Source organism: Ursus americanus, chromosome 3, assembly GCF_024610735.1.
Source record: "Ursus americanus isolate L20-20 chromosome 3, mUrsAme1.1.p, whole genome shotgun sequence".
In the NCBI taxonomy this organism is placed as follows: Eukaryota; Metazoa; Chordata; class Mammalia; order Carnivora; family Ursidae; genus Ursus; species Ursus americanus.
This window is the reverse complement of record NC_142129.1, coordinates 28,397,476-28,420,979: the sequence shown is the minus strand read 5'-3', so window position 1 is coordinate 28,420,979 and position 23,504 is coordinate 28,397,476. Positions and strand designations below refer to the sequence as shown.

The following is a 23,504-nucleotide window of genomic DNA, read 5'->3' as shown; positions in this document are numbered from 1 at the left end:
TACATAGTCTCAAGGAGTGTGGCTGGGATGTCCTTGGAAAATGCCAGACTTCTTGGCTTGCTACTGCTCCTTGCTCTGATACCAGAAAGGCTTCTGGAAATTCCATCCTCATAGGAAATATTCCTTTCATTTAAACATTCTACGAAGCAAATATTTTAGTCAGTTGGAGGTACATAGATACTACTTAAAACTGAAGGAGCTGTTTCTGTAAGCTCGTTGGTTTTTTAAGGTTAAAAAAAGATAGTTTAAAATGATTGTTATGTCAATAATTACAATTTTCTTGTCAATGAACTTGAATGATGTGTTAAAGAACTTTAGGCATTAGGCTGCTAGTTTGTGGCCTCCTTGAAGAAGCCCTGTTTTATATAAACCGTGCATCTCTAGTGCATGGAGTTTAATATAAAGCCACTAAGTGTTACATTAATTGTCCATGGCATTCCATTTGGCATCATTCTGATGGAACGGGGCATTCAACAGAACCGAATTTTTTAAGTAACTAATGTATATCCTCCAAAGCACAAAATATTTATTTAAAAATCTTTAAATATTTTAATATTTTAAAAGATAAATATTTAAAAAGATAAAAGTCTTTCTAAAATGTAAATGGGTTTTTCCACTTCATTAAAAATATCTTTAATGTAATGTAACTTTTTAAATGACATCTGTAAGGGTATTCTCAGCTGTAATAATTCCTTAAGACACTGTTGAAGAATGAATGTCATTTTTCATGTCATGGAGAGTCCATTACTGTTCTTCAGGTTGTCTTTTTGATTTGTAATGGTTGTTTGGTCGATGTCTTCAACCATCTGCTGTCACTCTGTGATGCTGTTTGAATTTCTTGCTTTCACATTAGACAGTTTCCTATATTAGATCTGTTACTGTGGGATCCTCTTTGTGACTCTTACTTTCTTCTGGATTCATGATACATATATACAGAGAAAGAGAATGTCAAAATCTAAAACCTAGGTATTGCAAATGTGATAGAAGAAATCAATGTACTCATTTGCTCTGATGCTTTTGAAATGAATTGATTTCAGTTTACTTAAATTAAAATTCTATATTATTGATTGTTTCTCCTCTAGATCTTTTCAACTAGATTGAGTATATTATAGAGTAAAACTGACTGTATTCACATAGGGGGAAAATGTGTACTTCTGCTTGTTTTGGAATTCAATGAACATATTCCTGAAAGTGTCTTTGTGTAAAATGACTCGCCACTCCCTGTTTTTGGCAAATTAAGCTTGTTGTTTTGCACAGAGAATTATGAATCAGTGAGAGGCACCCTTGACGGGAGAAATTGAGGCATTACAGGAGGCAAGTAGCTATCAGCTAGATAACGTCAATATAAAATCTTTAATGAAATTCTAGGACTACATGTTAAAGACACAAGATCACTGAGCATTCAGCTCTTGCCTTTTCTTTCTGTAATCCATATTCAGTCAGTATGATCATTTAAAGAATAAACATGGGAGAAGAGAAAAGTATTGTTCTTAAGCAAAAGTTTACCATGTTTATACTTTATCTTTTTGAGAAGGGAGGGGCTGAGGGAGAGGGAGAGAGAATCTCAAGCAGACTCCACGCTGGGTGTGGAGCCGGACATGGGACTTGATCTCACAACCCTGAGGTCATGACCTGAGCCGAAATCCAGAGTTGGATGCTTAACTGTCTGCACCACCCAGGCACCCCCATGTTTATACTTTAAACTTGGAGTGGCATGTGGAGCATTTCTTTATAATCATAGATCTGTTCAGTCACTCCATCGTTGTTTTTTTTTTTTTTAAAGATTTTATTTATTTATTTGACAGAGATAGAGACAGCCAGCGAGAGAGGGAACACAAGCAGGAGGAGTGGGAGAGGAAGAAGCAGGCTCATAGCGGAGGAGCCTGATGTGGGGCTCGATCCCAGAACGCCAGGATCACGCCCTGAGCCGAAGGCAGGTGCCTAACTGCTGTGCCACCCAGGCGCCCCACACTCCATTGTTTTTTATTCCAAAAATCAAGACATCAATAAAATAGCATTCCCTTGAACAAAAAATGGGTATTACGAGATTTTATTTTCAAGGTTAAATCAGGATGTCTTTGGCTAGACAAATGAAAGATGACCAATTAAACATTTTCCACCAAAAAATATTTGTCGTTAGTGAAATTAATGGCAAAAGTTCTAAACTTCACAAAGGTGTGAAGTCACTTTGATGTTTAAATGTATATTAAAGAAAACATAAGTTTTCTTTAATATCTCAAGCCTTCATGATGTATCATATATAAGTCTAAGGCCTAAATCTCTTCAATAAAAAAACACCTTTTCTTTTCCCTTGAGGTGCAGAGGTGCTACCCTTGATCTGTTATAGGATGTTCTTTTTCATTTAACCACCACGAATTACATTAGACACTGCAGGAGTATGTTAATTATCTTGAGGTGTCCCAGTGGCCCAGTAACTTCAGGGCAAAATGCCAGCAGAGGCCTGGTTGCAGTCCAGGTTGAACACATTGCATTAACTTGTTCAGTCTCTTGACATCTTCACAAACAGAAAGGTAAACCTGGAGAGAAAACGTATTTGTTCCAACTGAGTTAAGTATTCCAAAATAAATAACTTCCAACCTCTGGCTGACCATTTGTGATTGTGTATAAAAAGTAACTAATGAGATGCATTCTCCAAGGCTATTAATTATGTACTAATAGGAATGCCTTTTAGATGCTGTTCCTCTGAGTACAATGAACCTGGGTCATCCAGGCAACCTAATGAGCATCTTTGAGCATCTGCCACTGCAGAGAACTTCCAGGCAAAAGTTTTTGCTACCGTGGCCGAGGAAGACCCAGTACTGCCATTGGTCAGGATAGGTCACCAGTGCAAGACTTGAAGATAGGTGTGTTGTGATTGATGGTTGAACTGACTCCTCTTTTCTTAGACTTTGGTGGTTCACAGAAGGAGCATCGAGCATCATGGAGACACCCGTTTCCAAGGAGAATGCACATATCTGCATGAGAAAGATAAGAATACATAGGGGATGCTTTACAAAGAGTAGAGGCATGGGGGGGGGGCAGGGTGAGGGGCATAAAAGTATCAAGCAGAAGAAAGTGAAGCCAAAAAAAAAGATTCTGCTAGCCAGATAGAAATCCCTACATTATGCCAGTCAATTCAGCCAACAGGATTTCAGCAGTTTCCACTCACTTCAAATAAATTTTATAACACAACAAATAAAAAGATGCATAACAATTATCACTTGATAGTCTGGTGACAATGAAACATCTATACCAAAAAACAACGGATGTCATCATTTTTACACAGTCACGAACAAAATCAGTGATGAATATGAGTAAGCACTTGAGCATTAACAGTCAGCAAATCAGGATGTCATCAAAGCATTTAATTCCTTAAAATTACTAGTGGAGAAGGTGGTTCTAAAATGAACAACTTGGGTGCCTGGGTGGCTCAGTCGGTTAAGGGTCTGCTTTCACTTCGGGACATGATCCCAGGATCCTGGGATGGAGTCCTGGGTCAGGCTCCCTGCTCCGTGGGGAGTCTGCTTCTCCTTCTGCCCCTCCTACCAACTCGTGTGTGCTCTCTCTCTCTTTCCGGCAAAAAATGTTTTAAAAATCTAAAAAAAAAAAAAAAAAAAAAAATTCATTTAAAAAAATAAAATGAAGAACTTCTTTAAAATGTAAACAATATGAACTTCTAAATAAATAATGATCTTAAAGTGCCTTAAGTCTTCTGAAACAAGGAAAATACGTTCTGAAAACTTTGCTCTTAAATATGTATTCATTTCGGAACATAGCTAGAAATTAGATAATGGTAGTCTCTTTATGTTTAATGAAATTTAAATATTATGTTTTTCATTATTCACATTGTTCTTGTAGGACTCAGTTCAACATTTGAGTACAGGGAGTTGTATTTTCCATCTGCACTGACGATCCATACTTATCTTTAAGACTAAAGAATACTTTAGTCTAAGAACCAGACAACAACAGTAAACAAATGAATAATTTTGTAATTGAACCAGCGTATGCTATACATAGGACATAAACATCACGTTGTTTTTTTGAATTTTGCTTCACTATTGAAAGAAAAAAAGGAAATACTTGAAAAATAAATTCAGGAAATGATAATAGGTAATATCAGCACATATTTTACAAAGAGTGCAAATGGTTTAACATATGCCCTATCTTTTGTTACAGTATCCTTGTTAGCAAACAGGAGCTACCTGTTACCATTTTATAATGGTAGACAGACAATTGTTTATCCAAGGGCTGGACTGAAAGGGAGAGTCTAGATTTCTGACCCTAAGAATTAGTGAAAAGAGGCGTCAAATACTGATATTTGTTTACAGTTTAAATTAGATGGATCCACCATGCTCACCCTGAGTTCTTTGCGAAAGCCTAAGTAGGCTTAATGAGCCATAGCATGTGGTTTACTAAGCTTATAAAATACATGGGCAAATTGAAAATATTTTATTTTATTTTTTATTTTATTATTATTTTTTAAGATTTTATTTATTTTATTTGAGAGAGAGAGAGACAGCCAGCGAGAGAGGGAACACAAGCAGGGGAAGTGGGAGAGGAAGAAGCAGGCTTCCCACGGAAGAGCCTGATGTGGGGCTCGATCCCAGAACTCCGGGATCACGCTCTGAGCCGAAGGCAGACGCTTAACGACTGAGCCACTCAGGTGCCCCTGAAAATATTTTAAATCATGAAAAAGCCATTAAAAAATATCAGTCTGCTTATTCAAATGAATGTTTCTTATGAATAAAAGTTTTCTTTTTCTACACCAGTAAAAGGAAGTCTAAAAGAAAAATGAGAAAAATTAATTTTCGGTCAATAAAGGAGTTAAGAAAATTTTTTGGCTTTGCAAGGACATAATTACAGAATGAATCAATTTTAACATAGGATCCTCACCTATTTCAGAATAGGCTGCCAACCCAGAAAGTTGTCAGATTTTCCTGCTTACTGGATAGATACTTATGTTGGGCTTAATTTTATCTAAGAAAAAAAAAATAAATAAATAAAAATAAAAATAAAAAAAAATATATATATATTGTTTTAGAAGTAAGGCACGAATGAAAATAAGGCTGTTTCAAGGTTTACCCCAAAACAGATGATCCAGTCTGATCATCACGGCCAATAGGATGATTTCTGAGTTTGGTGCATTGTCTGTTTTGCTATGGCTCTTGTGTTTAATGTTCTTGGGAGCTGAAATGCTCAGCCATATGTAGACTTGGCTATGATATCAACACTTAAGTTAAAAATGTTGTTAATACTAGCTTCTGCATGCAGTCTCTTGTGAATAAGGAGCTTTTACTATAAAATCCAAAATAAGAAATGGAGGGGCGCCTGGGTGGCTCAGTCGGTTAAGCATCTCACTCTTGATTTTGGCTCAGGTCCTGATCTAGCGTCCTGAGATCGAGCCCCACCCAGGGCTCTGGGCTTGGCGTGGAGTCTGCTTGGGATTCTCTCTGTCTCCCCCCTGACCCCACTCCCTCTGCCCCACCCCCATGCACACGTGCTCTCTCTTTCTAAATAAATAAGAAATGGGAAATGTGTTTCAAGTTTTACTTTACCCCATCTTCAAAACATGTTTATATATTTGTCTTTAATCTATTTGGCTGTGGAATCAGAGATATTCCTTTAGAAGTACATATACACTTTAAATTTTTAAAAATTTTAACTAATATGAATTGATAAGATATGTGGAAAGCATAAGAACATGTAAAAAAAAAGTAAAACCACTCCCACGTAGAAATTTGCATTTCTGAATATATATTTAAAATTGTATCATAACTTGATAATGTTTTATATCACGTGAATTCCTCCACATCTATAGTATTTTGAGACATAATTTTAATGAATTCATGTTATTTCATATTATGAACAGTACATAACTTATTTAAACTTACCCCACTTTTTGTGCATGAACATATTTTCCAATTGTTGATGATTACTTAAACTATTGCAAACATCTTGGTTTATGACACTTTGTCCTTATCTCTGTTAAAATTTGACAGTATATTCCTCGAAATGGAATTACTGTTTCAAAGGGTATGAAGCATTTGAAGACTCTTGATAATTCTTGCTACAGCTTACTTTTCAGAAAGTTCATACTTCTACCTGTAGGTAAAGGAATGTCTCAAGATACTTTGGTCATTACTGAATATTAAAAAAAAAAACCCCAAAACTAATGAACCTTTGCCAATTTGATAGCTGGAAAAGATGCTATCTCAGTGTCATTTTAATTTGTTTCTTTGAAACCCACTAAAGTCTAACCATTCTTTATAAGTTTATTAATTAATATGTCTGCATTTTTAAAGCTTATCTGCTCAAGTATTTGCCTTTATTGATTTGTAAGAATTCTATATGTTTGTACTATATCATTATATTTATTTGATGCATTTTAGCAGTTACCAATAGCTTCACATTTGTAATTTGCAATTCACTAAAAATTTTTCTATGCAAGTTTTGAATGTTAGGTAATCAAAGCTATGAATATTTCCTTATGATTTCTTTTCTTTGTGTAAAGAAAGGCCTTCCCCATCTAATAATACATTAAGCATTCACTTATATTTCTTCCAATAGTTTTGTGCATCCTTTCTTATCAGTCATTTTAATCCACTCAGACTTTATTTTGATATATGTGTGAAGTGTGATTTAACTTTTTTCCCAAATAACCAGCGTCCCCAGAGTTGGTTGAACTTTATACTTTTCTTATCTGACTGTGGTGTTTGCCTTATCTTGGATTAAACTGGTATCTATCCTAGGTCCAATTTTAGTGCTATATGCTTTGTTCTATTGATCTGCCTGTCAGTTTGTCTTTTAGTAACTTGTTAACCAAACCCCCATTATTTCACTTTTTTTCTAAACTTTCTTATCTAGTATTATTTTACATTTAGATTTGTATATAAACTTTAGAATAATTTTGCCAAATAAAAATATCTCATTGAGATCTGACCAATATATTCATTATATGGAAAGAACTGATATTTCCCCCATATTTTAGTGTTCCCATTTAAGGATAGGGGTGGGTGTCTTTATTTGTTCACATTTTCTGGTATATTAATAATAGTTCAATTTTTGCTTATTTATGCACTTTTTTGATGTTTTATACTTTTCATAGTAATGTTAATGGAGTCCCATTATATCCTCTAATTGTGATTTGATGAATTCCATGTTTTCTAGCCACCTTCATCTGCTTTTTCTTATACAGATTTGGTTCTCTCCCCACTCTTAATATTATTTTTAGCTCGTCTTCTAATAGTTGTTTTTACACATCTTGTTATTTCTATCTCTGCAGCCATTATCACTATTTTATCAACAATTGGGTTTTCTCTTATGGTGGAGTAAATTCACTATCATGCTATAGCAATGAGTTCATGCCATTTTAGTGTTTTCTGGGTGGTGTACAAGAAGGTTGACAAGGGAGAATGTGGTACTTAATCTCCTACAGACTTTTTTTCCTACATAAATCTCACACTAGCTTAATGGGAACTTTCATTCTTCATATCATTTAAGCTTAAGGAATAAATTTTCTAAAGTTAAATCAACTTTTGATTTTAATATCCAAAAGTAGAGAATTCTTTAAATGAACTGTTATGATGCTGTGAAACCATATTTATTAACTTGAGAAGATCAGTGATTTATCATTATGTAGAAAATGTGGGTCGCCAAATAATTAAATAGTGTAATTTAATTTATGTAAAGTGTAAATTTTCTATATATGCATAGTGTAACATCTAGAAAAACATACACACGTAAAAAATGGTAAAGTATGGTTATCTTTAGGAGATGGGAGTTTAGATGATTTTTTAAATTGTTTTGCTTATCTTTGTTTTTCTAATTTATCTGAAAGAGGCATGTACTGCTGCCCATGTGATAAAGATCAAAAGTATTAAAATTTTTTTAACAGAAAATACTTCAATTTAGGAATAGACATCACATCAGGTCAAACACATATATCTAAGTATAAGAGAAAACACTAGCTGCTTTTCCAAGACAAGCCTGTGAAAATTTTGAGCTTTCATTGAAAAGTTTTGAATAGGTTTAGTAGACATCTTGTCAACTTACAAATCCTCTCTGTGAAAGCATACACCGTCCTCAGTGTTAAAGGACAATAAAAATTTAATTGCTCGTTTCCAAGCTCTTCCTTAGTCCTACGAGAAATATATATTTAATTGGATGTCTGACTATTAAAACAAGCATATGGAAGAAATGGCTCCTTTTGCTTTCTTACATCATCCATATGCTCAGTATTTCCATCTGCTTTGATTAATTTTCCATTCAACTTTGTTTTTGTTCATATAGTGCCTCAAATATCACTTTTTTCATCTCGTTAACCTTATCCTTAAATAAGGAGGTCACTTGGACTCTAGAAACTCATCTCTTTCCAGAATTCCCTCCCTGTCTCTAACAATCTGGTTTCATGTGCCATCCTCTTTGGCAATAAGTTACACTTTAAGTTTTGAGACTGTAAAAAGTACTTTTATTTTTAATCGTTTGCAGAGGGGAGAAAACCAATAAAACTCTTCTTCTAACACTAGAAAGCAGCGGAAATTAGAAAACAACTTAGGGGGAAATTATATGCACCTGTTTTTTAAAAGCAGCGTGTTTTCAGGGCCTTCGGTTGTATCTGAAGTGATTAGCAGTAAATATGCTTGAACTGTTAACTGTATCCTAAACAAGCCTGTTCTCCGAATTATCATAATCAGCTAAATTATGTTTCGCAAATGTCTTTGCATATATACCAGAGAAAAGTTTATATTCCAGATAGGTAAAGACAGGCTGTATTATAACACAGTTTGACGGCAAGCTAATTCTTAACAGTCAGTGACAGGAAAATCCCTAGAAGAAAAATCTGCCATGTATGATAGTATAGACTTTATCCTCTGCGCATGGGCAGATGTAATTTTACTTGGAAAGTTTGCCTCAGTTCGCTAGACAAGGTTTTGGGTGAGATCACTTGGATCATGAACTGAGCGCTCTTATCAAACCACACAACGGAAGACCTGCAGAAATAAAGAACCTTCCATTGCCAAGTAATGTGTTCACAGGTGTTCTTCTATCAAAAGCTGATTCTCTTCTTAAAGGAACTCCTATTTCTGATTTTCTCTTTTGTTCTCTGAGAGGTCTCTTATGGCTTTATTTTCAATAAGAGACGGTTATGACTGCCATACTGTCAGTCTCTTTCATCACTGTCACTTCCATCTTGGGCACGTCTGATGCCAGACGATTTAGTGGATGATAACTGCTCTGGTGACACTAGACTGTCTCTAGGGCTTTCCAAGCCCTTCTCCCAAGTGGTTAGCAACCACTTGCCTTTCTTCACCCACTCACCGCAACCTCTTTCACTTCAATTACATTTATTTATTTATTTATTTGCTTACTTACTTACTTAATACCCTTCCTTAACATTTTGAAAATATACTTAAACATGAAATATACGCACTGCTTTCTGTTCAATTCAGCAGACTACCTCCTCTCCTTTTTCAAAATAAATCTAGGTAAGAGGCAACAGGAGGATGAGGACCGGAAGTGTGAAAATTGATGTCACCCTTATATCTTGGTGAGCTGTCACCAAGAAGTCCCTGGTGACCTATACACAGACCCTACACGAGAGCCCAAGTGGCCTCTCAAACCTTTGGTTCCACAATTTGCCACTTGTTGGTGCACATGCTTTTCCTCTACCCGGAATATTTCTGTCCTTCTCCCCACGTCTTTCACTGCCAAAGTGTTATTCAAGGGCTTTAAAAATTCATCTCTAATTCTGTTCCTTCTCCTCTACCTTTCTAGATTTCTATCATCAGCTAACATCCTTTTCTCCTTCTCTGTAGTTCTTTGGTGAAATATGCAAGTATCATTTACTCTAGGAAAGTCCACCTCGAGAAATCTAGTTTTAAATCCTCGTCTTCAAAAGTTATCTGTGATTATTTTCTACCTGAAGTTTCTTTTTCAGAGGACTAGTCTATTTCTTCTCCCTGCCATATTTGGCCACATTATAGCATTAAAGTGTGTGTGTGTGTGTGTGTGTGTGTGTGTGTGTGATGTCAGAGTACTGTTGCTAGATTATACGGTAGATGCAGGTGAAATTATTAATCAACATGAGGCAGAGGCTTTCTTTAGGGCAAAATCAGAGGCATTTTTATAATTCAAAACAATTTTTTTTTAATTTCTGTTAAATTTTAGAGAGGCTCCAGCCCCAACTAGGGGCTTGAACTCACAACCCTGAGATCAAGAGTCGCGTGCTCTACCAGCTGAGCCAGCCAGCAGTCCCTATTCCAAATATTTATAATGATATTTCTAGTAGGAAGTGAGTATCCAGATTTTTTGTTGTCGCTGTTTTAAAAAGAACTTGAGCAAAAAAAGAAAAGAGAAAAAGCTAGGTTAAACTATATCTTCTATGTGGTGGGACTTTGATTTCCATCATCTGAGTGTAAGGAAATATAAAACACACACACACACACACACACACACACACGTACTTGCATATGTGTAGGTGCTTAAGGTAGGTACAAGACAGAATGTTGAAACAGGAACATTTAAGGGTGCCTGAGATTTCTCCTAATTTTGGTAGCAGGTCAGAAGGCTACTTCATGAAGAATACTTTTTTCAGGACAAATTTTAACCTTAAAAAAATTAATGATGTATATTTGCTTTTACATTGCATGTACAATTCATTCCTGAAATTTCTTTCTTAGTTTTTTCACTACAAAACAGTCAACGCCAAAACAGACCTGGCAAATGATTTTAAATTGAAAGAAACAAAACATAAAAGTGAAAGAAACAAATTCACAGAAGCCGAAAAAAAATTCTATATTTCATTATTTCAATTGATTTAAAAACATGTAAGCACTTTGATAGATTCATTTTATATAGGATTTACTGGTTTTCAAAGTATATAATACAACAAAAAAAAGTGAACCTAGCTTCTTTTTTCTTGTTCATTGAAGCTATCACATCTCATCTATCAGACCTCTAAGTAGAATTTTAAAAGTGGGGTACTCTCTCACGCCCAAGGACTATGTAATTAGCATATGAATGTGTAACGGATTGTTTGAAGTAACAATTAAGGGAACAATACATAAAGGAATTGAAGAGAGCTACCAACACCTGGGAATCCTGTATTGAATAAAGCTTTCTTAATGTAAGTAATTAAAAACCAAGGACAAATGTTCATTGTGTAGTGATAAAGCCCTACAAGGAAAGCTGAAATCTGCTGATATTTTGCTGTCATCTTTTAAACTGAATCATTAAAACAAGAGCTTACTGTTTTATTTATTTCAATGGATTACTTGTTAAATGTAGGTTTTGATCTTCTGAAATCTTCAAAATGCATTTATAGGACAAAAATGTCTTACTTTAAAAAAAATATTTATATTTAAAACATGTAATAAATGACAATACATATTTTCCTTCTGGCCAGAGCAAAATTTCAGAGGAAGATTTCAACTAACAGCCAGTTCAAAAAATGTATAATCAATTCTCTATAATTTATTTGTTCAAATAATTTCTTCTGGTTAAATTCTAGGCCACTTCACGGTTTTGTTTTACTTTGCTTCTCTGGAAAGCATACATGCTATAAGGGTTCTTTCTCAGTCAAAGCACCTTAAGAGAGTAACCAATAGGTCAAGGTTGTTAGGGATCCTTGATATTGGGGAAGGCTCTGTGAAGTAGGAGGCAGGAGCAATGCCTTATTGCTTCCGTTTTGCCACTTACTACCTGTGCAAACCATTTACATTTTGGCTGCATAAATTACCTTATCTTTAGGAATTATTTTTTTGTAGATCGTTAAAAGTCTCAGTCAAATGACCTTTTGAGGCCCGTTCTAACATCCAGTTGTATATTATTTCTTGATCATGAAGAAACACTTGCTCCCAGAATTTAACCTTCAGTGATCACCATTTTATGTGACAACTGTATTTGAAAAATAAATTACAAACCTAATATTACTTTTTAAGTAGAAAAACAAACATAGGCTTGAATATTCATAGTATTATTCATAATAGCCAAAAAGAAGAAACAACCCAAGTATCCATCAGTTGACGAATGGATAAATAAAATGTGGTATACCCATTTTCAAAACAAGCAAGGGAGACTTTATTCAGGGGTGTTGGAATGAGGAGAGAAGCCAGAACTGAGTCAGAATTCAACTTTGATGAAGTAGAGGGGTAAGTTTTTTTACGGCTGATGTTGAGGCCCACTGGAACAGTGATGCGTGATATTAGTAGGAGGTCATAGGCCATTTGTTTCCTAATTGGCTTTATCCAAAGGAAAAATAAACTCATATTTTCATTACAGGAAGTAGTTTTTGCAACTTGGAGCAAGGCACCCCACCAAAATTAAGCTCCTACCCTTTCAGAGAAACTTGGGAGATAAGGGTCCTATGACCCTTCAAAGAGATGGTTCCCATGTCCTTGAGTAGTACATTCCTGGCTATAAAACTGGCATGTGGCTATTAAAAAAAGATTTACATCTCAAAGGGGCAGAGAAGCAATTTACAATTACAAGTTTGCTAAACTAAATGCTCTGAGAAAAGGGGGACCAGGGGCCTAGAGTCAGGAAGAAGCCTGTCCAAAGTTTAATCAAGCTGAAGAAAACTTTAAGACCATCTTGATTACCATACGGTGATGTACTACTATTAGGCAATCAGAAAGAATGAAGTACTGATATATACTACAACATGGACGAACCTTGGAAACAGTAATTGTGCTAAATTTAGGAAGCCGGTCACAAAACGCTATATCATGTGATCCTGTTTATATGAAATGTCTAGAATATCCAAATCTATAGAAACAAAGTAGATAGAGTAGATAGTGGTTGCCTAGACCGGTGGGATATGGGGGTAGCATGGAGGTGGCTTGGGGCAGCCAAAGGTTCTGGAGTTTCTTATGGGGGTGATGAAGATGTTCTAAAATTGTGGTGATGATTGCATAAGTCTGTGAATATACTGAAAACCATTAAATTGTACACTCTAATGAATAAGTTGTGTGATGTGTAAATTATATTCCAATAAAGCTGTTATAAAAAATAAATGTGCTGTAATGTGCTATACAGACAACAGAATATTTACCTGTATTTATTAACAATCAAAGTTTTACAACAAAAGAAAATCCTTTTAAAAGTAAGTTTTTTTAGTTTTGAGTGCTCTATAGATTCAGAATATGCATTTCTGATAGCAGATCTGCTTTTTAGTTTTTATGAAATAGTTTACCAGTTATTTATTATCATGCTATACTAATCAGATAGTATATAACATGGATGAGAGGAAAGTAATTACTGCCGTGTCCTTAGATATTTGCATTCCTGAAATTGAGAATTGTCAGTAAAGAAAAAAACAACTGTGCAGCAGGAATAAGAAGAAATAGAGTTTCTTTTCTCAAATGATGAGAAGAAATAGTTTCTTTTCTCAAATGATGAGAAATGATGAGAATATCTTTAAATATAGGTGTGATATGAGCTAGTATAAAATCCTTGTATTCAGGGGCGCCTGGGTGGCACAGCGGTTAAGCATCTGCCTTCGGCTCAGGGCGTGATCCCGGCGTTATGGGATCGAGCCCCACGTCAGGCTCCTCCCCTATGAGCCTGCTTCTTCTTCTCCCACTCCCCCTGCTTGTGTTCCCTCTCTCGCTGGCTGTCTCTATTTCTGTCTAATAAATAAATAAATAAAATCTTAAAAAAAAAATCCTTGTATTCAAATGAAAGCTATATTGACAGAAATTCCATTTATGAATAAGTAATATCCCACATGTTTATTCGTAAACTAGCTATTCTGCAGCCTTCTCTACAGAATGTTTTGTCAATAGTGACCAGGTTTTAAACCTAGCTCCCAAAGATTTATTTTGCCCACACTGTGGATGAATGGGGTGCTAATGTTAGTACAGCCTGGGATTAACAGGCAATGGCACAGAAAGGAGGATGAATTATTACACCCCAATTTCTTGAGTGCAGGTGTGGCTCTTGGCAAAATTTTGAATTATGCAGAGTGAGACTTTGGCTTCCATCCATTTTCCTTTCTATTTCCCTTGTCCCATGTTCTTGATCTAGAATCACTCTCCTGAGGTCATAAGGCATCCACTTTTATGATGCCTAAACTTTCCACTGTATTACCTCACTCGGGCATCAAGGTTCCTCTAAGAGACAAAGTCGACTACACTGTCGTTACATAGCCTTTCTCCCAGCCAACATTTACACATTTAAATTCTCATTTCCTCAAAGTGACTAGTTTCATTTTTTGGCAAAAGGAAACAGATTTTGAAAACATGATAACCTCTGGGTATCCTAGACGCATTGATGGATCAGACTTGATTTGCAAACATAAAGTATCTCTAATCAACAGGATCTCAGATATTTGACTTAGGGGGTATTGTGAGAAGAACTTAGAGATAGGACAAATTATTCTTTCTGACCCATCTTTCTTTGGGATGAACCCCTCGAGGCTGCTCCTGCTTTAACCAGAATATTTGCTTTTTCCCTACCTGAACTTCAGCATTTTTTAAATGTGCCCCCTAAAATGTATACTAACTATGAGAACAAGAACAACAGAGACTATAATGATGGTGGTTGGCACTGAGAGGAGTCATCGGGAAGGTGACGTGGGAAGGAGTATTGAGGACTATCTGTGGTATGAATGATTTGGGCATCTGAAATATTTTTAATTTGGACACATGTTTTTCTACACATTGATCAATTGATTTTTCTTGGTTGTAGAGTGGGCTTATGGATACTACAGACAACAAAGAAAACTTGTTGAAGAGATTGGCTGGTCCTATACAGGTAAACCTTTCATTATGTAATGAGATTCAACAGAAAATTTTATTGGTTTTATATCTATTTTTATATGTAAAAGAAAACTTTGTAATTCAACACATCATTTTTACTTAGCTTCATGGATATTCAGTTAGATTGATAAATAAAAATATATTATAGGCAAAATGATTCTAGTAGACCTTCCATTAGCAAATTTGGTAGTGTAGACAATACGGGTATCAGACAGAGCTGGATTTGAAGCCCAAGTCAAAACTGGCTATACCTCCTTGGGAAATATACATAACGTACCTGAGGCTCAGTTTTTTTTCATCTGTGAAATGGAGGGTTGTTCAGAGCATTAAATGAGATCAATGAAGTGGACACAGTGCCTTCTATAAGTACGAAGCTCTCAATAAATGTTACTTGCCATTGCTATTATGATCACATTAGTGATTGTGTTCATTCATTTAACAAATATTGATGAGATTTTTGCTCTCAGCAGGGCTTCCTTCTAAATTATTTTGCTGAATTAATTGGAATCAGGGTCCAAAATTATTTTTGTATGATTGCCAGACTTGGTTTAGAGCATCACGAATCTCTGAAGTTGGCCTAAAGTGGCTACAATCAGGGGTTATGATCAGAAACACTAGAGGAGGCGAGAAGCTGGAGGCCTGGCGAGAAGAGGCTGAGGCAAATCTGCATGGCCCCATGACAGGCCTGGTGACCGTCTGAAACAGAGTTGGGTGTTCATTAGAAGTAAGATTGGGCTGATAAGACGTGACCAGATTACAAGGGCTTTAACGTGAGCCTAGCCAACTTGGACTTTATTTTACACAGGAAGGGCAGCAACAAAATGGATTTAGTAGCTAGGCATGCATTTCTTTTCTTTTCTTTTTTTTTTTTTTTATTCTTGCTTTAAAAGTAGTAAATATTGGGGCACCTCGGTGGCTTAGTCGGTTCAGTGTCCAACTCTTGATTTCTGCTTGGGTCTTGATCTCAGGGTTGTGAGCTCAAGCCCCATGCTGGGCACAGAGCCTACTTTAAAAAAAAGTAGTAAATATTCACTGTGAAAAATTTAGAAAATACATTAAATCACAAAAAAGAATATAAAAAACACTTCATTCCAGGGATATTCACTTAAAGAAAAAAGGTATATTCCTTTCAGGCCAGTTTTTATTATATTATTTTTGTATATTTTATACATGGAATTATGCATCCAACTTACTCTAGAAATTATTTTGAACATTTCCTCATTTCAGTGACGATTCCTGATGATCATGGTACTTAAGGTATGCCTACTATTCCATCGAATTAAAGTCTTATTTTGACCACCTGTATTTTTGGGTGTTTAAGCTACTATAAACAATGACAAATGGATGAACAGAGATGTACGTTTGTATTTTGCATGCATATTATTTTTATTTTTATTGTTTCTTTATTAGAGAATCCTTCATAGGCAGTTTCTAAGCAGAAAAAAAAAATAAATGCTTCCAGCATTCTTGATACTACGGTTTAATCGCATTCCAGAGAGATTACACTATTTATAGTATAAGTCAGTGACTACCCCACTGAATACTAGCCAGGATTTAATGATTGTCATTTTGAAAATCTTAACTAATTTTATAGGTTAAAAAAATGACACTTTGTTTTAATTTGTTCTGTTTGATTACCACTGAAATGGCAAATTTTATATACTTTTATATGTAATATAAATAATATTTATAATAAAATATAACAACAGTAACATATGTTATATATATAAACCATGTAACTTTATATCTGACAACTATAACCCATTTTGTATTTCTTTTTATCCAAAACAGAAATTCTAGTACTTTATAAAAGTTACAGCTAATTTTTGCCCCCCTAGGAACTATAAGAATCATATTAGTTAAGACTATGAATGCTTGGGGTTGATTCCTAACCGTAGAAGATGGCATCACAATGGTCAGCACAGTGGTTCTCCTTGAAATTATTTGCTGTGGTCACCATCTGGGCATTATCTATGCATCTTCTATTCTCCCCAAACCTAGAATTAGAAAATGGAGGACCAATAGCCTAGAGAGAGAGGGGGTTAGAGTTCTCACCACCCCAAGCAAGGGCCTACGTATGGAGTGGTAGTGTGTGCACTTTACAGCAGTCCTGTCTCCTTGGGCAGCTGGGTGGGCCTCATCAGGTCAAGAGAAGAGAGCAGTTTTACCAGTGGGTCTAGGCACATGCTATTGAGTATATCCTGTTATCTTAGGAGGAGGCCACAGAGCTCTTGCTTTGAAGGGCTAATTGTGTATAGACATGGTGCTTACAGAGTGGCCAGGATTTCATGGATCGGTCTGTGCATTAAACAATGCACAATTCTTTGCTTTATAATCAAGTTCATCATCCTGCTCATAACTTGAGGCCTATTGGCTTTAGCTCCTTTAGGGGACAGTCTAGGGAATCAAAGGAGTAGACTCATTAAAAAATGTCATTTGGTGGGAGAGAGAGATGGTAGATCTCAAGAGGGGATATTCCAGAATTGAGAATTTTGAAGAATGAATTGCTCTGCTTATATTGGTGCTTCTCATTGGGTTGGAACATTATCTGTCCCTAGAATATTTAAGGATCCTAGGAAGAGACTAGAAGGCATTTCAGATGAGGACATTTTACAACTGCTTAGCTCAAAGTGAGTATGGATGAAATTATTTTGTCTGAACTCTTAAGATGTCAAAGAGAAAACAGATGAAAGCCGTTATCCAAATGAACACATCTCTTCCAAGCAGATCACACGAAAGCCGAGACATTGAAAATGTGGATTCTTTGCCATAAATTTATTGTCTTTTAATTTTTAATACAAGTAGTTAAAGCTTGGTAGTATTTTCCCTTTCTATACCTATTATTCCACCTAGAAAATGAAAAACCATATAACTGTATAAAATTTCAGGATAAATTAGTTTTAAGATTTTTTTTTTATTTAATTTTTTGAAGATTTTATTTTTTTACTTGAGAGAGAGAGAGAGCACACACAAGCAGGGGGGAGGGGTTGGGGGAGAGGGAGAAGCAGGCTCCCCGATGAGCAGGGAGCCCGATGCTGGGCTCAGTCCCAGGACCCCGGGATCATGACCTGAGCCGAAGGCAGACGCTTAACCCACTGAGCCACCCAGGCGCCCTAGTTTTAAGATTCTTAAATTTAAGTAATTTTATGAGTGGCCCAAGTAAGTTTGTTTTGACCACATCTTAGTCTGAATTTTGTTCATAACAGCTTATCTTGTTGAGCTCTGTGTTTCTGTTCCTTCCAGTATTGTTCTCACTTAAATTTGTCAGATTAGCTGCAATCTCAGAAGGAAGGACTTGCCCTTGAATGTTTGTACCTATAGAATTCTATTAATAACAATTACTAAGAAAATCATAACATCTGTCTGTAAGAGAGCTCAGGGCTTTACTATAAGCCACTTATACAGCAAATAGCAAATGTTATTGAAATGGAATCATTACAGCTGAGGTTGTTTGTGAAGGATTGTATAATTCTGTGAAGAAAACAATGCTGATCCTTGCTGGCTATTGGAGGGGTGGAGAAACAGGGTGGAAGGGGAGGAGGTATTACTCGTTCAGTTGTGTTTTTTCTATATAGGTTAAAAACAACTTTTCTATTTGGGATGTATGCTGTAATTATGCTGGGAAATGACAGGGTTGGTAAATACAGCCGACAATCCCATTTTTAAAGTTATTATAGGAAGGTGAGCAAGGTTTGTTTGTCACGCTGCTATAAAAGAGTGAATTATAAATCTGGGAATGTCAGCACTAAAATCTAGTTCTTTCCGTAGTAACTGTATTTAATTTAAGGATTTCAGAAAATGAATTTCCTTCTTCCTATTAACCTTAAATTTTCTATGACAACGCCTAAAAAAAAAAAGTTCAGTGAAAAAAAATGAGTCATTTGGTTTTTCTTTTTCTTTTTTCTTTTTATTTTTTTTTGAGATCATGAACATATAGCCCATAATTATATGAGATGTTAAAATTTTCCTTCTGTTTGTGAAAAAACTGATGGTGGCCGGGGTATGGGCAAAATGGGGGAAGGGGAGTGGGAGATACAGGCCTCCAGGTATGGATGAATAAGCCACAGGGATAAAAGGTACGACCTAGGAGATATAGTCAGTGGTTTGTAATAGCGTTGTATGGTGACGGATGGTAGCTACACTTGAGGTGAGCATAGTGTAATGTACACAGTTGTCAAATCACCGCGTCGTACATCTGAAACGAAGGGAATATTGTCTGTCAGCCATCCTCAAAGACAACACATTCGCCTTCTGTTTGTGTTGTTAGAGCTTTGTAACATCAAGCAATAACACCAGCAGAAGTGGATGGACTCTTACTGTTTCATCCTGGAAGTAGTCACTATTGAAATACAGTATTTCCTGGACTTTAAAAAATATTCTGTTGTTTCCTTTCCATCATACTTCAAAGCAACTTGAGGTTGAAAATTTTATATTGGTGTATCTCAAGGGTTCTTAAACCTAGATACCTTTAAAGCTTTAGCTGAAGAGTTGCATTGGATAAAAGTAAGAAAGGACACACAAGAGTCACTATTAGACACTGGGTTGAATATATCAAAGTGAAAGAGGCTTTAAATACTGAATTTATTCTCTTTCCTTAAATAGAATATTCTGTCTAAATAGTATTTCCATTCTAAGAAATATATAGACTAGAAGACACTACTTATGGAAAAGAAAAGAGCCATAATATAAGGGTGTATAATGTGGTTAGATGTTTGGCATTTATTTTTGGATATAGTTAGGTTTAGTGTTTTACTTCTCTCAACCTAGAAGAAAGTAGGCCAAATGTAACAAAGGAGAATTTGAATCCGTGTCCGGTAATGACTGATTTTTGGCTTGTCCGGGCCTTTCTTTACTTCTAGAATCTGAAATATCTTTTTAACATATTATATTTTCTTCTTTGATTCATCACTCCTTATATTAAACAGACTGTTCATGCCTCGTTTCCAACTTAGAAATGAAAAAGCAAGTTCCAGAACTCTATGCATAGCATTGTATCACTTCTGTAAAAAATTATGTATTTATACAAACATAGAGGAAAGGACTGGAAAGAGACACACCAACCTGTTTGGTACTGGTGACCCCTGAGGAATGAGACTATGGAAGGCCCCTGGAGCCAAGAGACTTTCACATCCTATTGTATAATGTTTGGATTGTGCTAATATTTTGTACAAGCTGGTCGAAACCAATGTTTTCAACGTACTTAGATTAGTTTTACGAAGAAGGGCAGGGTAGCTGGACAAGAACCACAGTGCTATGTTTTCAGCAGTCAGAATGTAGGGTCTCTGCTTGGCTGAGTGAAGGTGAGGGGGTGTCACAGACCTCCAGCCAGAGCATGGAATGCACTTGGCAGCAGGCTTTCTGGACACCACTAACGTGAAGACAGATCAGGCGGCCCCACTGCTGTGTAGTTCAGTCTTCTTACCAGTAGAAAGTTTTTACCAGTAGAAAGTGCTACGACACGTAGCACTTTATGTCTTGTGCGTAGATCAAATGCATGTTTCACATTGTCAGAGGAAATCTCTCTGAGCAAGTATACTACAAATCCAAGTGGTCCTGTTTTGACAGTGTCTTAACTTGAGCCTAAACAGATTAAACAAGTCTGGGTGTATCTGATAATCTCACAAGAGGATTTAGGAGTTGATTGGCTTGACTGCATATTATAGACAGGTATTTCCTATCATCTGCATGATTTTAAAAGTTTAACGAAGATTGATATTCCAGGCAAACTTTGCCTCTGCCAAATGGGGTTAAGTAGAGCATGCCTCACTGCAAAACCTCGAGAGTTCAGTTAAATGATCTAAAATTCAGAACTTATTTATATGCAACTCTCACTTAGCATAGAATTGGGGGGAAAAAAAGACTTGGCTACAGAATAGCATCACAAATAATCGTGGCTAAATTTATCTAATAGTAAAACTGTGTGCTAATGAGTATTCCCCAGCGAGTAAAGTTGAAATTGCATAGATTCTCTGGTGCAGATCTAACCAGCCCTGCTGACAGCGTCTAGTAGTCTTGAACGGATTGGACATCGTCTAGCAGCTCAGGATGAGAAAATCTGGCTGTTTCTCCTTCTGTCTGTGCTCAGACTTCCGGGTGTGCGTCTGGATGTATGGTTCGCCTTCTCTTTTCTGGGCTTCTTTTACCTCACTCTGTGTTCTCTACTCTGGTGTGCTGTAGTCCAGGAGATACATCTTTCAGCAAAAGAAAAGTAAAAGAGAGTATTACATGGTTACTAAACAAAAAAAACACAAAGAAACAAACAAACAAAAAACCAGGATTAGGCTATGGTTTATGTTGTCACACAAAGTTCATTTAAATATTTTCAACTTTCAGGCAAAATACCTTTGCAAGTATTTTAAGTTGACCTGTGTCACCCTCCTATTTTATGACTCAGTAAAGGCAAAGTGCAAGGCTTACTGAGTTTCTTATTTTTTTCTGTATGCTAATTGTGACTCTGTAAACCAAGGGTTTTCAAAGATGAAAAATATGTAAGTGACTCATTTCTTATATGCAGAAAGATTTTTTATTAAATGAACTATATTTTTATGGCTGAAGCACAGAATTACAAAAATGACTTTGAAATATATTCAGATATGTTTAAGATTCATTGATTTTACTTCCTTTTTCCTTTGAATATATCTATAGGACTATCTCTTTATCCTGCTACCTATGAATACCAAGCTTCTATTTTAACTGTGAAGTGTGTTTAGTTCAAGTAAGAGACCCCTGGACGGGGCCAGAGCTGGCACTTTCCCGGCTGGAATGCAGAGAATCTTAGAAGTCGTCTGTGGCTTCTGACATGCCAGCCTGAGAACTGTTGTAGACTCCAAGGAGCTTCTTAACGACGGCAGAATATTCTAGGACAGTTTTAACAACTGCTCAGATTCATTCCTCAAACTGTATAAGCCTAGGATTCCATGGAAAGGGAAGGGAACTCGCAGCCCGTTTAGAGTTAGGGTTCAAAGCAGTGTCTGACAACCGAGGGAAGGTGGGCTGGATGGACGCTGGAACCTAAAGAGGGGCCATAGGGAGCCCCTGAGGGGCAATTACCGTTACTGGGGAAGAAACCTGGCACCGGATGCTGAGTGCAGAGCCATGTCAAGGCTGCTTTGCTGGGCCACTCCCCGCCCAGAGCCTCCCTTGCTCTTAAACGCCTACAGGCACTGGGCTGGAAACAGAGGCCAAGCGACTCCATTGCGGGGCTCCTTCTCAAAGAGCCTGAAATGAGAAGAGGAGGACCCTGGGGGTTCCAAGGCAGACACGTGGGGCCAACCCACAGAAGTGCAGGCATCCGGTCCAGTCAGGCAGCTGCCATGACCAGAATGGAGGCTGATGGTCTGGAGCAAGGAGGGGCAACCTTGGACTTAAAATCAGATTCTGATCCACATGGGCTAAGCTTTATTCCCTTAAGGGATGCTATTCAGCTCTCTAATGTAACAGAATAACTTTTTTTTTTTAAAGATTTTATTTATTTATTTGTCAGAGAGAAAGAGCAAGAGAGAGAGCACAAGCAGGGGGAATAGCAGCAGAGGGACAAGCAGGCTCCCTGCTGAGCAAAGAGCCTGAGGCGGGACTTGATTCCAGGACCCCAGGATCCTGACCAGAGCCAAAGGCAGACGCTTAACTGACTGAGCCACCCAAGTGTCCCAACAGAATAACTTTTGATGACGAATGGAGAAAGAGGAAACTGTACCCAGGCTGAGGACACCAAGCATGACTGGACTTCAGATACCTTTCTGATGAGTTTCCCCCAGTGATGAGCCCTATGAAGTGTCGAGATCTGGGCCATTATCTTAATGAGTATCTTTAGTGCCAATCTGGTATATATTCTCTCCCCAAATGAAAACCACTGCATTTATTTCTCATTATAAGAATAATATATGGTCATTTAAGAAAATATCATATATATGTAATTTATATATAAATGTACATTGACTTATACATAAATATTTAAAATACATGAATAAATGTAAATATATATTCCTAAACATAATATAAATATAATGTAAATATAACAAATATTTTTATAAATATAAATATTTTAATATATTTGTATAAATATATTAAACATACAAATACTTTAATTTAGATAAATATATATTTTAGATAGGTAGCTGGAATTTCATCCTTTAGAGATAACTGCTATTAATGTCTTCTGTTGGGAAAATATAAATAAACACAAAATCTCCCAACCCACAGTTGTTCTTTTTGAAGATAGTAGAGAAAGAAAACAGTTTTATTATTGAATAAGCATTAAACCAGAATGGGATACCCATTAAGACAGTCCACTAAGAGACTGCAGAAACAAAAAGGCATCTCGCCCCCTTATATGGCCAACGAGATACAACCCATTACATGGATGTTTTCAAGATCAACAATGACTATTCTTCAAGTAGAGACTTGGGAGCAACTTTGGTCACACACAGTTCATCCTAATTTTACCTGGCTGTTGGAGGGGCTGCATGTGTTAGCTTATTGGCTTTCTCCGGAGGAAAAGCAAACCTCTTATCTTTATGAGAGGAGATAGCTTTGCAACTTGGAACAAAGCGCCAACCAAAATTAGACTCCTACCTTTCCACAGAAACTAGGAGATTGGGGTGTTATCTTCCTCGATGTTTATATTTCATCAAAGATTGGCTCCCCGGTCCTTGAGGAAGACATTCCTGGATCATAAAGCTGACAAAAGACCAGCAAGTTTTCAAAAGGATTTATATATATTTCAAGGAGAGGCTAAAACACTTCTTA

General features: G+C 36.5%; 1 protein-coding gene across 2 annotated transcripts in view; it reads left to right on the top strand.

Moving 5' to 3' along the window:
* PTPRZ1 (protein tyrosine phosphatase receptor type Z1) overlaps window positions 1-23,504 on the top strand; it is a 168,848-nt gene that overhangs the window by 41,497 nt on the left and 103,847 nt on the right. For both annotated transcript variants that reach the window (XM_087860861.1, XM_045792758.2), the window contains exon 2: window positions 14,689-14,754. In XM_087860861.1, the coding sequence (XP_087716987.1) occupies window positions 14,689-14,754 (66 nt within the window). The remainder of the gene's footprint in view (window positions 1-14,688; window positions 14,755-23,504) is intronic.